Raw genomic sequence first — 13221 nt, 5'->3', positions numbered from 1 at the left:
AGTTAGTGGCAGGATTTGCACTCCGGCCACCACAAAACATTTCACTCCGCAAAAACACACTGCATTATGTGTCGGGGTGGTGCTGAGGTGTCATCCACCAGACGGCGGTCTCCTCAGGTTAACCTGAGGCGGTCCCTTCGGGTGGGTGCCGAGAATATCCTATGCCTAACAGATATGAAGGGGCCAGACATCTGCCTGGGGGATGATAGCCAGACGTAGGCCCCTGGAGTACCGGTGGAAATTGGATGCAGCGACGCACTGTGGCATATACTCTCAATGTATGTATGTTGCCTTCTTAGCACGTTGCTTTTCCTTGTACAGTTCCCTGTAGGAGTTGATTGAATCATTGGTTTGTCCGACTGCTTTGAGACTTCTTTCTCTGCAAGGATCATTGTCAGTGAAGATTTGGAGTCCCGGTTCTATGAGAGTGAAAGCTTCTGACTATGAGAGTGAAAATTATTATAGGTTACACTGTTGTGGTTTATCTGCTGCAGTAAGGATTGCCAGTAACTGAAGTGTTTACAGTTCTCATTATAGTAGTCTGTAGAGAATTATTGCTTTAAACTAGAGTTGGAACTGCAGTGAAGGGATGCTTTTTTGCCTGGTTATATATATTTTCTGAGATGCAAAATTTCCGTTGTAGCGATTCTTACTTCCGTATGTCGAAATTTAATCCTGAAATACTCATTTTCATGATAGAAAATTTCCGGATATTGAATGTCCGTATATCGTGGGATTACTGTCCATGTCTTTTTTTGGGGAAACTTAAGCTATAATTCAATTGTAAAGATATATGTGCACACAAGATAATTTAATTTGAAGCTAATTAAATAATGCAACTATCACAGAACATGGTTATGTGGGCTGTTTGAAAAGAGCATCGCTCAAGTGTTTTTTTTTCTGGTAGTTGTAGACGGCCCCTTCAGCTCGTATCATCAATTTATGATGCTGTTTGTGGTTTGAGAAGTGTCTGCTTATTTATTTGTTTGACTTCTATGTATTCCTGAACCACTGGACGGAATGACCTAAAAGCTAGTAGTTCCACTCGTGCTTTGCACTGCGAGGTTTTAGGTGGTGAAATAAATTCATAGTCCTGGGGTTTCAGGGCGGGGTAGTGCCCCAATTCTCTCTATGTAAATACGGCTTAGGAGGGAGCGTGTGGTTCACGTCGGACTAAAATGTGCACCAATTCTGGGGGAATTAACCCGTTTGTAATTCAGGGGGAATTGACCTGTCCGGAAGAATGGGTTCTTAGCTAGTGCTCTTAATTGGTTGCTTTTAAGTAAGCATTAAGCATTACCACCACTTTTGCAACCACTAAACGGGGGGGGGGGGAGCAAAACACCTTTTCAAGTGGGCATTATATAACGTACAATGCTGTACGTCAGTACAGCATTGTACGTTAAATAATTTATTTAAGTCAGTAAATTGATCGATGCAGTTATTGGGTTACATAAATATAGATGATACATTGCATCTGGATGCAAGTTTCTTGGGTTCTTTGTGTTGAGTTTTACTGTTCTTTGTGCAGGTGGAAAGTTGGCACCTGCAGAGTTCCAACTTGTGCTCCCGTAATATACGCCATGCAATCTATAGTCTCCTCCTCGGAGGCCAGGCAACAATTCTTGGACCGAAAAGCCCTCACCATGGATCATCTGCAAAATGGTGTCTTCTGGAGATAGGTCGCAGTGGCAAGGCACTGTTGCATACTCAAGTTAAACCTGAAGACTCAGCCTTGCCTGCCCAATATATTCCTGAACTGCATTGCTTGCCAGAGGTGATTTTTTTTTCCTTCATCTTGTACGAAATGTTCTCACAATGTCTCATTCCAAATGACTTTACACTGCCTTTCCTGCCCAAGTCCAGAACTATGCAATGCCGAAAGATTCCAGTTAGCTATATGTTGGTCAACAATAGACATGAACATCAATCTATTATTTAAAATATATATATATATATATATATATATATATATATATATATATATATATATATATATATATATATATATATATATATATATATATATAGGACTACTGCACCTATACCTTATCTGGGCCCTGGCCTAATGTTGTAACCCAAATTTGGTACCATTTTGACTGGTGTGCCTGGAAACAAAGGTTTTTGAAGGAATTTCTGCGATTTTTTTTTCCCAAACATTTACCAAGTCAGGCATTTTGACACACTTCCGGTCATGTGATCGGCATGGCCTCCGCAATTTAACATCAGGACCTTGGCCTGATGTTGTAACATAAATTTGGCAGCATTCTTCCTGGTGGGTCTGGAGAAGAATGTTGAAGAAATTCATGACTAAGTCGGCCATTTTGACCTACTCAAAGTCATGTGACTGGAACGACCTTTGAGAGGACTGTTGCTGCCAAATTTCAGCTGGATCAGCCCAGAAGCTTGGCTGGAGAAGTTGAAATAGGAGACGGACAGACGGATGGACGGTACACGATGACAATACCTTATCTGGAATTTAAATTCCAGATAATTTAATAATAATGAAAGCCGGGGATGGGGATTTTGACCGCATTTATCTGCAAACATGAGGCTATTTTGTTGTTAAAAAAAAAAAAAATCATCACCCTATCACTGTTATGCTTTATATTTTGCCATTATTGTACAAATGTATAAATTGGGTGAATGACAGTGAGAATTCTACAACTGTGAAGCATCCTTTTCTGGTTGTTTCATCTTGCATCCGGTAGCTCGTTTATGCGAACAAGATACACGGAGTATACCTGCTGAATGTAATTGGGCTTTAAGAGCTTATTCCTATTAATCAGTGTTCAAAAAGGTCGTCTCCTGGTGTTCAAGAGGCATGGTATGCAGGTATATGCATGCAGTACTTCGTTAGTCCACTTATTTAATTAACTTCATGGTTGCTGACTTACATGCAGAGGGGAGGCTGCCAAAGGACAGACACAATTGGGCAGAGAGAGGGGAGTAAGAACAGCACACCAGGATTTAAGCACATGGGTACTGATGCCATCTGGGCTCATTGCTGAAGCAGCATCAAGGCCAGACAGAACTTTGTCTCCCTTATTGGGTGAGGAGAGCAGAGTAGACAGTGGGTCTATCTGTGTAATATGGAGACAGAACTGGATGTTCTGGGTATCTACACAAGATTTGGAAGCAAAGACTGAGTTTAGACATTCTACCTTATCTCGGGCAGAGTTTGCAGGACCGCCTTTTGAGTTAAAGGATGGGATGGAAGAGGAGCTTACACCAGAGACAGACTTGACAAGGCGCCGCCACGACTTGGAGGTGGGAGACTGGTTGGAGAGTTCGGCCTTGAGATTTGTAAGATGATGTTTTCTGGATTGCCTCAGGATAGCCACACACTTGTTGCAAGCCTTATGGATTGAAAGAAAGTTATCCTCAGTCGGATTAGCTTTCCAAGCTGAGAAAGAAAGCTGCTTGACTGCAACTGCCTCCCCGCCGGATTTAGTGCGCGAAGGTCTAGAGGATGGATAGAAAAGTTGCATTGAGTTTCGATAAATCGATGCATGAGAGAAAGTTATCTTTTGTGAAAGTATTCCCAGGCAGAATCAATATTGGGTGCTGTGGAGATGATGGTCCAATCCTTTTGAGAGAGTGTAGATTGAAGTCCCCAGCAGTTGGCGTGTGCGAACAGCCCTAATCCTGCGTCAAAAACAGAGTTGGGATGAGTTGAACCGTGCAAGAGGAAATCGAGATATGTATGTAGAGAGTTGTCATCATTGAGTGGATGGTGTATACCTCTCATTGGAAGGGAACACAAGGGAGGGGGACATGTAGGAAGGGGAAGGGGAATGTGACACAGGGCAAGAGGGAAAGGGGACACATGGAGAGGGAAAGGGGAGCAGGAGGTGTGGTGGGAGGAAGGGTAGCAGGAGGTTCGGTGGGTGAGGCGGAGCATGACATGTGGTAGGGGAAGCTCAGTGGGATGCTTGGTGAAGGATGTGGGGAGCGCAACTGGTGGTTTGGGTGGGACGCAAGATAGGTACAGTCTGGGAAGTGTTAATTGTCCTGTGCTGTCATTCTCGGCAGACTGGACTTCCCAAGGTCGCTAATACTGAAAAACAGACAGACATCGCAATGAAGATAAAATGAAGGTTTTTTTTTGAAAGCACGGTAGAAAGTCATGCTGTACTAGTTTGGCGGGACGGGCAATGGACGTTGCATGATCCACAGATTTAGAAAGGAAATGTTCGAAGAAGAGCAAGAGATCAAGATGAGGAAGCTGTTAAAGTAAGAAGCCAATTAGTTAGAGTACAGTAATACATCGCTTAATGCTGCCCCGTAAAATGCTGATTAGTTCGAGAGTGTTATGTCCTGGAGAAATTTTTACCAAAAAAAGTGAAAAATCCATCACGCACAGCGCTCACCGGGTAAACGCTCCTGCCGCCATTGTTACCTCCGCCACCGAAGGTGGACAGAGGTTATGTTTTCACCCCTGACTGTTTGTCTCTGAGCAGGATATCTCTAAAAGTTGTGGACGGATTCGGATGAAATTTGGTGCACAGGTTGGGTGTGTGGCAAGAAAGAATTGATTCAGTTTGGGTGAAGATCCAAATCCGGATCTGAATGCGAGAATTTTTATTTGTTTTTTTTTAGGTGATTCTTCACCATTGAGAGATGGGGCCAATCATGATACTGTATATAGCGTGATATTTCAAAAAGTTGTGGACGAGTCGTGACAAAACATGGCGGATGAGTTGGTTAGGTGGCAAGAACGAGCTGTTTAGATTCTGTTTCTGGTCCGGATCCAGATTCGGCCGATCAGTGGGATACAAAACGTAAACTGTTCAGCCTGGCGGAGGTACGGGCTCAACTGAGTGTGATTCTAGTTTTCACTGTAAGCACATGCTCTGAGCCAATCAGCGCTGTTTACTCCACCTTTATTTTGCAGCATGATGAGCCTCCTCCAACCTCGTCCCCATGGAGGAGGTGTAGGAGTGACGGCAATTATTATTTTTATTGATGCCTTCCATATTCTATGTTTTTGTTTATATTCACTGATGTGATGTAATGTTATGTTAAAATATGATTATTATTTGTATTTCTAAAATACGTTTACCATCTGTGTTATTATTAGTGCTATCACCGATACCTTAATGAAGCCCTCGTATACCGCTCATGCGGAAGAAATAACGCTGTCGGGAATGCATCTCTATAAAAACAATGGCATGATGACCCCTTTTAGCACATTCTCCAGGAACGCATTCTGAGCGCGAAGTGAGGTCTTACTAGAGTTGTTATTGAGAATGAAAGATATAAAGAATGAGCAAAGGAAGGAAATAACAGGCAGAATGAGAATAAAGAAACCTTATGAGGTTTGTGTTAGTCTGACACAATGAGGCACGCCTTCGAGCTGAGGCCTTGGGATTAGACCAGACACACAAACTTGGATTCGACAACACACACCAAAAAGGTAAGGATAAGACACGGAAATTGATTCAAAACACAATAATTAACAACGCAGGGATGAAACGGTGACAGAAAAGTAGGACATCTGATGTGGCATTCTTAGCTTTGAGGAGCTTCAAAAAAGGGCGTAAAAGCCAATGTTTTCAGCAAGGTCACACCCGGAACCGGAATCTGAACCTAGTCCTGGCGTGAGTTCCGTTAGCAAGTAGCTTGCTTACCGCTCACCAAGAACCTCACTCGATTCAAAACGATCAAGCAAACACTGCAACGGAATGGCGTGGCAACATGGCAGTCTCCGTGGCGCTCGAACAAATCCTGTCTGGGCCGTTGTTTTCAATTTTATTCGGTCCTTTTGTGACAACTTCCCCAAATTAATTTCTTGGGTTAGTAGCGGCTACATATAGTACTGTACTAGGAAGAGGAGAAGAAAGAAAGGTAAAAAATTCCCTTTGCCCCAACAATGCATGGAGGCCCTCAATGTCAAACATGAGATGAGATCAGGACCACCTCTCGAGACGTATGTCGAGCTTTTGATGGTCTCGCATCACACCTTGCTCACTAAACTCTCTGCCTCTGGCATCCAAATTTCCACACGTGGTTTACTGACTTCTTCTACTCTCATAGCCAACATGTGGCTCTCAAAGGAATCCTTTCATCTCCTCTCCCTGTCAAGGCTGGAATGCCCCAAGGCATTGTTCTGGGCCCAGTCCGAGTCCTGATCTTCATCAATAATTTCTCTGACTCTTGAGAAAATCCTCCTTGTCGACTTGCCGATGACTCCACACTCTGCCGTGACAGATACACAATCAGCAGCCTCATCCTTCAGATACACAATCAGCAGCGTCTTCCCCCTCTTCAAACCTTGATAGAATCACAAGCTGATCAAGCACTTGGATTATGTCTTTCAATCCTGACAAATCTTGCACTCTCACCATGTCTCTCTGAAAGCACCGTCTGGCAAACCCTACCATCTACCTTCTTAGTAATCCTCTTGAGAAAGTTCAGTCACTCAAACTCCTGGATGTCACGATCAACCATGATCCTTCTTGGGAAAACCACATTTCAAAGTTGGTATCCAAAGCCATTGGCCGACTGGGCATCCTCCATCATACAAAGTCCTTTTTAGGCACACCTGAACTCCTATCCACCGATGAGACCTTTGTCTACAGCTTGAGGGAGTACTGCTGTCCCCTCTGTGCTGGTGCCCCTGTCTCATACCTTTCTCACCTTGATGCTGTGGAAACCAAGGCCTTCAAGTTCATTGGAATTTCCCACGACGAAGCTGGGTGTACGGGCCTATCACTTTGCCATCACAGACAGGTTAATGGTCTCTGTTTTCTCCCCTCTCCTTTCTGGTGTTTCACCATCTGCTCTTTCTGTGCTTTACCCCCCTCCCACACCACCCAGGTTTCTGCAGGGTACACATGGTCCACCATCAACCCTCTTGTGGTAACCTCACAAAACAGAACTACTGCTCACCTGCACTGATTTGTTCCTCTTTTTTTTCCCCACCTGTGGAATCAATGTCCGCATTTTTCTTCAATCTCATTCTTCGCTCAAGGACCTAGACCTCGAGTCTAGGTCTTCAAGACAGATCATTTCATGACCACATCAGATCATTTCCCATTCGAAACCATGATAATTTCTTCCCCCATTCACTTCCCTCCACCACCAAGCCCATCTCCTTCCAAATTTCCAGTTTTTCCTTCCCTTAAATTTGCTTCTGTACAAATCTTGTCCACCCCGTGCATCCTCTCCTACCCGTCATTCCTGCCACATCCCTTATTTGTCCAAGTCTCTCTCTCTATTTTGTCCTTTAGCCCTTCTGTTGGTGTTTCCCCCATCTTTCTACTGTTCCTTTTGCTCCGTTGTGTCCTGATCCATTCAGTATTCTAGTTATTACATGAGCCTTGACGTTGTATACAAATAAAGGGAAGAGAAAGAAATGGGGAGTCAGAAGGAGGAACCCCCTGTCAGGCTTATCCACGATCGACCTGCTGCTGTGCATTTTGGGAATGGGGAGGGAGGGGGAGTGGTTTTGCATGTCTGTAGATCTTGAAGAATTCGGATGAAAAGTAGAATAACAATAAAATTATGAAATGCCCGTTTCAATGATATCATGAGTGAGTATACGGAACAGGGCTATGCCTGAACATTTCAATGGTTGTAGTATCGTTTTCAATCCGACCACCAGTGGCCATTTTTGCGAACATAATGACCTCTCTTTAATCGCATGCTACGCTTGCCGAGCGTAATTTTGTCATATTAATATTTTTAGCTGAAACAAAAATTTCAAACACGGTCTCTACTATCCTCGAGCGGAGATCGGATTTATCAGCGGTGCTTCACATTTGAATGATTTTGCTTCTTTTCCATTTTGTCTAGATGCAGGTGGACAGTCGCTACAATCTCTTCCTTACCCTAATGGGCTGCTTTGCTGAAGACTTGGCCGATCTACCAATGGACCTGCAGCTGGTAGCTGCTGCCACCAAGCACTGGCTAAACCATGCTGTTGCTCCCAAGCCTCGTCCATGGCATCTACACGCACTACTACTGGGTTTTGTATACGGCAACTTGACAGCCTCCATTTCTGCTGGTAGTGCCACAAGTTTTGTTTGATTACTGTCACCAATCATTGTACCTGTAAAGCCTGGTGTTGGCTTAGCGGTTTGGGTGGCTGGCTTCGGATCTTAAGGTCCTGAGTTTGGACAATAGCACTGTTTTAGTACACACAACAGGCAAACTACACTGATCAGTTCACATTTTGAAAATGACTCGGTAATCGGATCCATTCACTCACTCTAAAGGGGTCAATGAGGCCCAAATTCTTACTTAGCACTCATTGTTTCCGCTTCAGCATAGATTCACAACCACTCTTATCTGGTAATGAACATTCAATTGCTTCGACAAGTCTCCACATAGACGGTCCTGAAAAATGTCAGGTTAAGGTTACTATACAGCAGTGGTGTGAGCATGCACACACAACCACGTGACCCTCTCAGGTATAAAACAATGGAGAGTTGCCACTATCGCTTTGGGTCACTGATCATTATTACCCCTTGCGAGCCAAGTACGGCTCAAATGAAGTTACAAGGAAATTATGCGCAGGAAGAGGCCATTCGGCCCATCATGCCTGCGCCACACCAATAGCAGATTTAATATATCCAATAATACCCCTTCCCTTCGTGTGCAGCCTTTTGGCTGCTGGTTGCATCATTGTTTAGGGGCACGGATATGCCGCTGATGCAGTGCCCCTATTACCAGTACACTCATTTCGCCGACCTCGGAAGGATGACAGGCTGAGTCAACCCCCTGGTGTTAATTCAGCAGCCAACGGGACTTGAACTCAGGACCCTGGGTTCCCAAGCCACCACCCGAACCGCTAAGCCAACACCAGGTATAAATGACAGAAGTTGCTCTTCCGTAACTCATCTCATCGTTTACACTTTACCGGTACAAGTAACTGGCTTTTATTTTGTAATTTCTCTTTAGTTCTTGGTGCAATGTTCAAGGATGATGAGTTTTGGTGACATTTTATATTTCAAGACCTGGTTTTATTTTGGTGAACCGACAGGATAGTTCAATGGAGCATGGTCTCATTCAAATTATTTAGTCTGTGTTTCATTCACAATGGGATTGCATCTGACAACAACCTGCTCTTCTGGGCCTTCACAGGAAGGGCATTGCATCAAAGAGTGGGAATTGTAAGCTGGCTGTCTTTTCTGATAGCACTCACTTGTGGGTAGTAAATAATTTTCTGTGGCAATTTTGTTTTCCTGTACCTTGGCCAATTTGCAAGTAACTGTCATTTATATATTTCTCTGGAAGGCAATGTGGCAAACCACCCAGCATATTCCTTGCCCCCCCCCCAAAAAAAAAACCCACATTTTTATTTGTTGTTTCACATCAATCGAAATAGTGTGCAGGGCAAAGACACGCGTCAACAGCAGTGTACATTTTGATGTGAATTGCAAGGACACTACAGGAGACTGGACAAACACATATTATATGGGATTTGACCCTGGGTTCAGATCGCATCGTGACCATCGGTTCAGTTGAGAACTATAAATAGGCCAACATTATTAAGTAAGTACGGTGTTGGGGTGGGAATAGGGGGAGATTGGATTGTGGGGGAGGAGGGGAAGCTAAATTGAGAAAGGCATAAGTGAAATAACTAGGTCGGGGCTATGGGGGCAAGATGAGCTATCTAATCACAAATTGATACTTGTCATACAAGATGAGATTTAATTTTAGATTCACTCCAATAAAGCAAATGGCTATTTCATGTCCATCGTTATTCTCGTTCTTTGGCATTGTGACCATCTGATTCTACTATCATTAATACCCACAGTTTGCTCATTCAGGGAGAGATTCCATCTATGCCATTCCTTTTGCCTTTTACTACATAAAGAAAATGGAGTTTTGTAATTTCAGAAAGGAGTTATCCTTATTTCATACACAAAAATGGTGGAATTTTGACCTTCCCTCCCTGTCGTCTGCATACCCCCTTCCCTCGTCCTTTCCTGCTATCATCTAAATACCTTCTTATCTTCCCCTTCTATTTCCTTTTCACACTTTCTAAATTAGGCATCCACTCCTCCCCCCAACCAGGCTTATGTAACAATATCCCAAAAATGATGTAGAAACCGAGCTTCATTTTTAGGGACAAATGCATTCATCTATTTATCTCTGTTTTCTCCCTTCCTTGGGCTCTGTTTCACAAGCAGAGCCACCAGACACTGGGCGTAACCTCAAGAATTGCATAGTGAAAGCTTTGATGAAGCTTTCCAATGAAAATGTGATGAGAAGGCCAGAAGAGGTGACATCACATGTCTGCAACCAGTGGTTCAGCTGCTTACTAATGGCGATCCATTTGAACAAGATTTTGGGCTACCCACTGCAAGATCCTCCCTTGGAGAGGTAAGTGAATTGCATTTGGATAGATGTGTCCCAGAATTGTGAACCCTGACAAAATTTTGATGCACACCTACGAATACAAGATGGCCCACCTTGTAAAATAGTTCAATCCTGACATGCAGTGAAGGTTTGCGTAATCTTTAGTTATTTGTCTATCTATAATTCCAGCAGTGTGTGTGTGTGTGTGTGTGTGTGTGTGTGTGTGTGTGTGTGTGTGTGTGTGTGTGTGTGTGTGTGTGTGTGTGTGTGTGTGTGTGTGTGTGTGTGTGTGTGTGTGTGTGTGTGTGTGTGTGTGTGTGTGTGTGACCGCTGTTTCTCGACAACCAGTGGTCCGATCTAATTCAAACTTGCTAGATATATTGCTGGGGACCTGAGGATGTGCCTTTTCAAGGTTTCATATTAATCGGACAAGTGCATCCCAAGTTATGGCCATTTATTTACCAACCAATGACAAGACACGTTGCTGCGTAGGCGTGGCCGATGGGGGAAGGGAACCTCAGCCGCGTTCCCCATTACGTGTTACAACGTATGGATTTCCGGAGAGTGATGACTTCGTGTATTATAATAATTTCTCGATTTCTTATGCGCATTTATAGATAAACACAATGCCCCAAGTTATGATCGTTTTCATATTAAACGGTGCATAAATTTCGGTAACATCAGCGTGAGCAAGTATGCTCCGAACTAGGAAGTATTTTTTTTTCTTTCTCTCTTCTCTTTTTGTTTTTCCTTGCGATGACATTGCGAAAAGGCAAAATACGTTGGCGCTAATTGAATAACTGGCCATTAAAACTAAATTGCGAATAATCGTGACTGATATGCGAACTTCCGGGCCACGCACGTACGGGCACGTGAGAGCGAAGAAACGGCCTGTGTGGTTGTTTCTTGTTGTTTCTAAATAAATATTTATTTATTTATTTATTTTTACGGGCACGTACTAGTATTCATGAAAGCAAGCAGTCATTCTCATATTTGAGAGTTTTGCAGAAATGCGACAGTTTGGATCTCTGTCACACTTCTGGGAATCTAGTTTTTGATGCTCAGGTACGCAGGGCTAAGCAATTGGTTCACTTTGTTTGCTTTTCTATCTGTCTGTCTGTCTGTATATCTGTCTACAAACATCACTTTATGATCGAGGAACTGCTTGATTTCAATTGAACGTTTTATTTTGCGCACTAATCTGAACGTGAATCGGAGCACGAACCTGCAGTTTAGGCCTAAGTCACATTTGCTCTACGGCGAGGATATGGCGGCCGTACGCCCTCTGAATTGACAGAAACGTGTGGCGGCCGCAGAGTTTCTGCGGTAGCCCTACGCCGTTTGGCTATCTTTTTGGTCGTAGGGGTCGCCGTGGAATTATAGTGCGGACTTATAACTTTTTTCATTTCTACGTTGGCCGTAGCAATTCGCCAAGCCAAGCTGTGACGTAGATGTGTTCCACATCGACCGTACGTTGGGCGTACGGTGGGCTTGCGTTATTCGTGCGGCTGCCGTAGTCTCTTATCAATGAAAAATGAATTTTGCCCTAAAAACCGAATACATTTAAAAAAACCGAACACAACGAAGCGTTCATGTTTGTTCACGTGTCTCCCCCACCTGTTCGACGCACATCTTCGCGCTTTGTTCATTCAGTTCGTCGGTGGAAGTCCTCGTGAAAGCATCTCTCGTGTGTCGATCGCTACTTTACCTCGTGTTTTCACCTTGATTTGTGCTGTTTTTTGTAACTCATATTGTGTTTTAATTAATAACAAAAAAGCAATCCGATCACGTGGTGTGATGGACTGTCGGGCAAGGATTTAATTTCACAGAAAAACCGGTTGTAATTTGGAATATCCATGATTACGTCAGCCCGATGCGTTTGATGAAAGTGATTGTGGTTCTGGGGGCATCATGTTTGATGAGTTGCCCTGGGGGCAGCGCTCGCAGAGTGCGCGAGCGATCGGAACCCAGGCCGGAGCTCGAGCCTGTGTGAACCTTTGGATTGGTGATTGTACCAGTTTACATACAATACACCACCACCGTAGGTCATTTACTCATCTTATTTTACCTTAAACATGGGGAATTTCAGTTGAAAGTGGGTTTTTTGGGGGTCAAGGAACAGATTAATTCACTCCATTATTTCTTATTGGGAAAATAGTTTGGGAATCGAACTTTTTACAATCCGAACAGCCTCCTGGAACAAATTCAATTCGGATTCTGGGGGCACCACGTACTGGTATATTCTGAACTGGTATATATATATATATATATATATATATATATATATATATATATATATATATATATATATATATATATATACCCACTCATTACCATCCGTCTGGCCGCACGTTCGCCTTAGGACCCCCCCCCCCCGCCTTGCGGGCACCTTGCGTCTGCCTTGAAAATTATATGGCCGCCGCAGGGACGCCCTAAGGTCACCGTGCGACATCAAATCAAAGACCGTACGGCACCACCACGTTTTCGGTCTCCACAATTTCTAAATACCCCGTGCGGCTCCCCGAAAAATAAAAACATATGTGACTGCTACATTGTGTGACCGTGGAAATACTGCGGCCGCCGTATAATTGCTAGTGGCCGTAGATTTTGGAGACCCCACGGCCGCCGTGGCAAATGTGACTTAGGCCTTAGCAGTACTTTGGCTCTGAATTTGTCAAATTGTACAGAATCTTGTCCCGAACGTGCACGTGCACAGACAAGTTAGGTGGTTTTGTTTTACTCTGTCTGCTTGTCTGGCAATCAAAGAAAATTTAAAATAATTCCAAACAGGAAACTTACTGTTTTTAAGGATGTCATAAAGGACACAAACAACAGGTATGAACAGCTAATGTAATGTGTTAAATGAAATAAAAATTTAAGACCGCATCAGCGGCTGTAAACTTGCAACAA

The 13221-nt window shown here is 43.6% G+C and overlaps 2 protein-coding genes across 7 annotated transcripts in view; one reads left to right on the top strand and one right to left on the bottom strand.

Annotated features, from left to right (window-relative positions):
* Positions 1–13221, bottom strand: part of LOC147022917 (uncharacterized) — a 395784-nt gene that overhangs the window by 303153 nt on the left and 79410 nt on the right. The window lies entirely within an intron of this gene.
* Positions 1–13221, top strand: part of ASTE1 (asteroid structure-specific endonuclease 1) — a 64936-nt gene that overhangs the window by 47966 nt on the left and 3749 nt on the right. For all 6 annotated transcript variants that reach the window (XM_085887890.1, XM_085887885.1, XM_085887889.1 and 3 more), the window contains 3 exons: positions 1532–1777; positions 7801–8011; positions 10143–10335. In XM_085887890.1, the coding sequence (XP_085744016.1) occupies positions 1532–1777; positions 7801–8011; positions 10143–10335 (650 nt within the window). The remainder of the gene's footprint in view (positions 1–1531; positions 1778–7800; positions 8012–10142; positions 10336–13221) is intronic.

The sequence above is a fragment of the Eptatretus burgeri genome, chromosome 7 (genome assembly GCF_056783735.1).
Source record: "Eptatretus burgeri isolate ZD-2024b chromosome 7, Ebu_testis_v1, whole genome shotgun sequence".
Classification (NCBI taxonomy): domain Eukaryota; kingdom Metazoa; phylum Chordata; class Myxini; order Myxiniformes; family Myxinidae; genus Eptatretus; species Eptatretus burgeri.
Note: the sequence above shows the minus strand (reverse complement) of the source record. Positions and strands in the feature narration are given on the sequence as shown.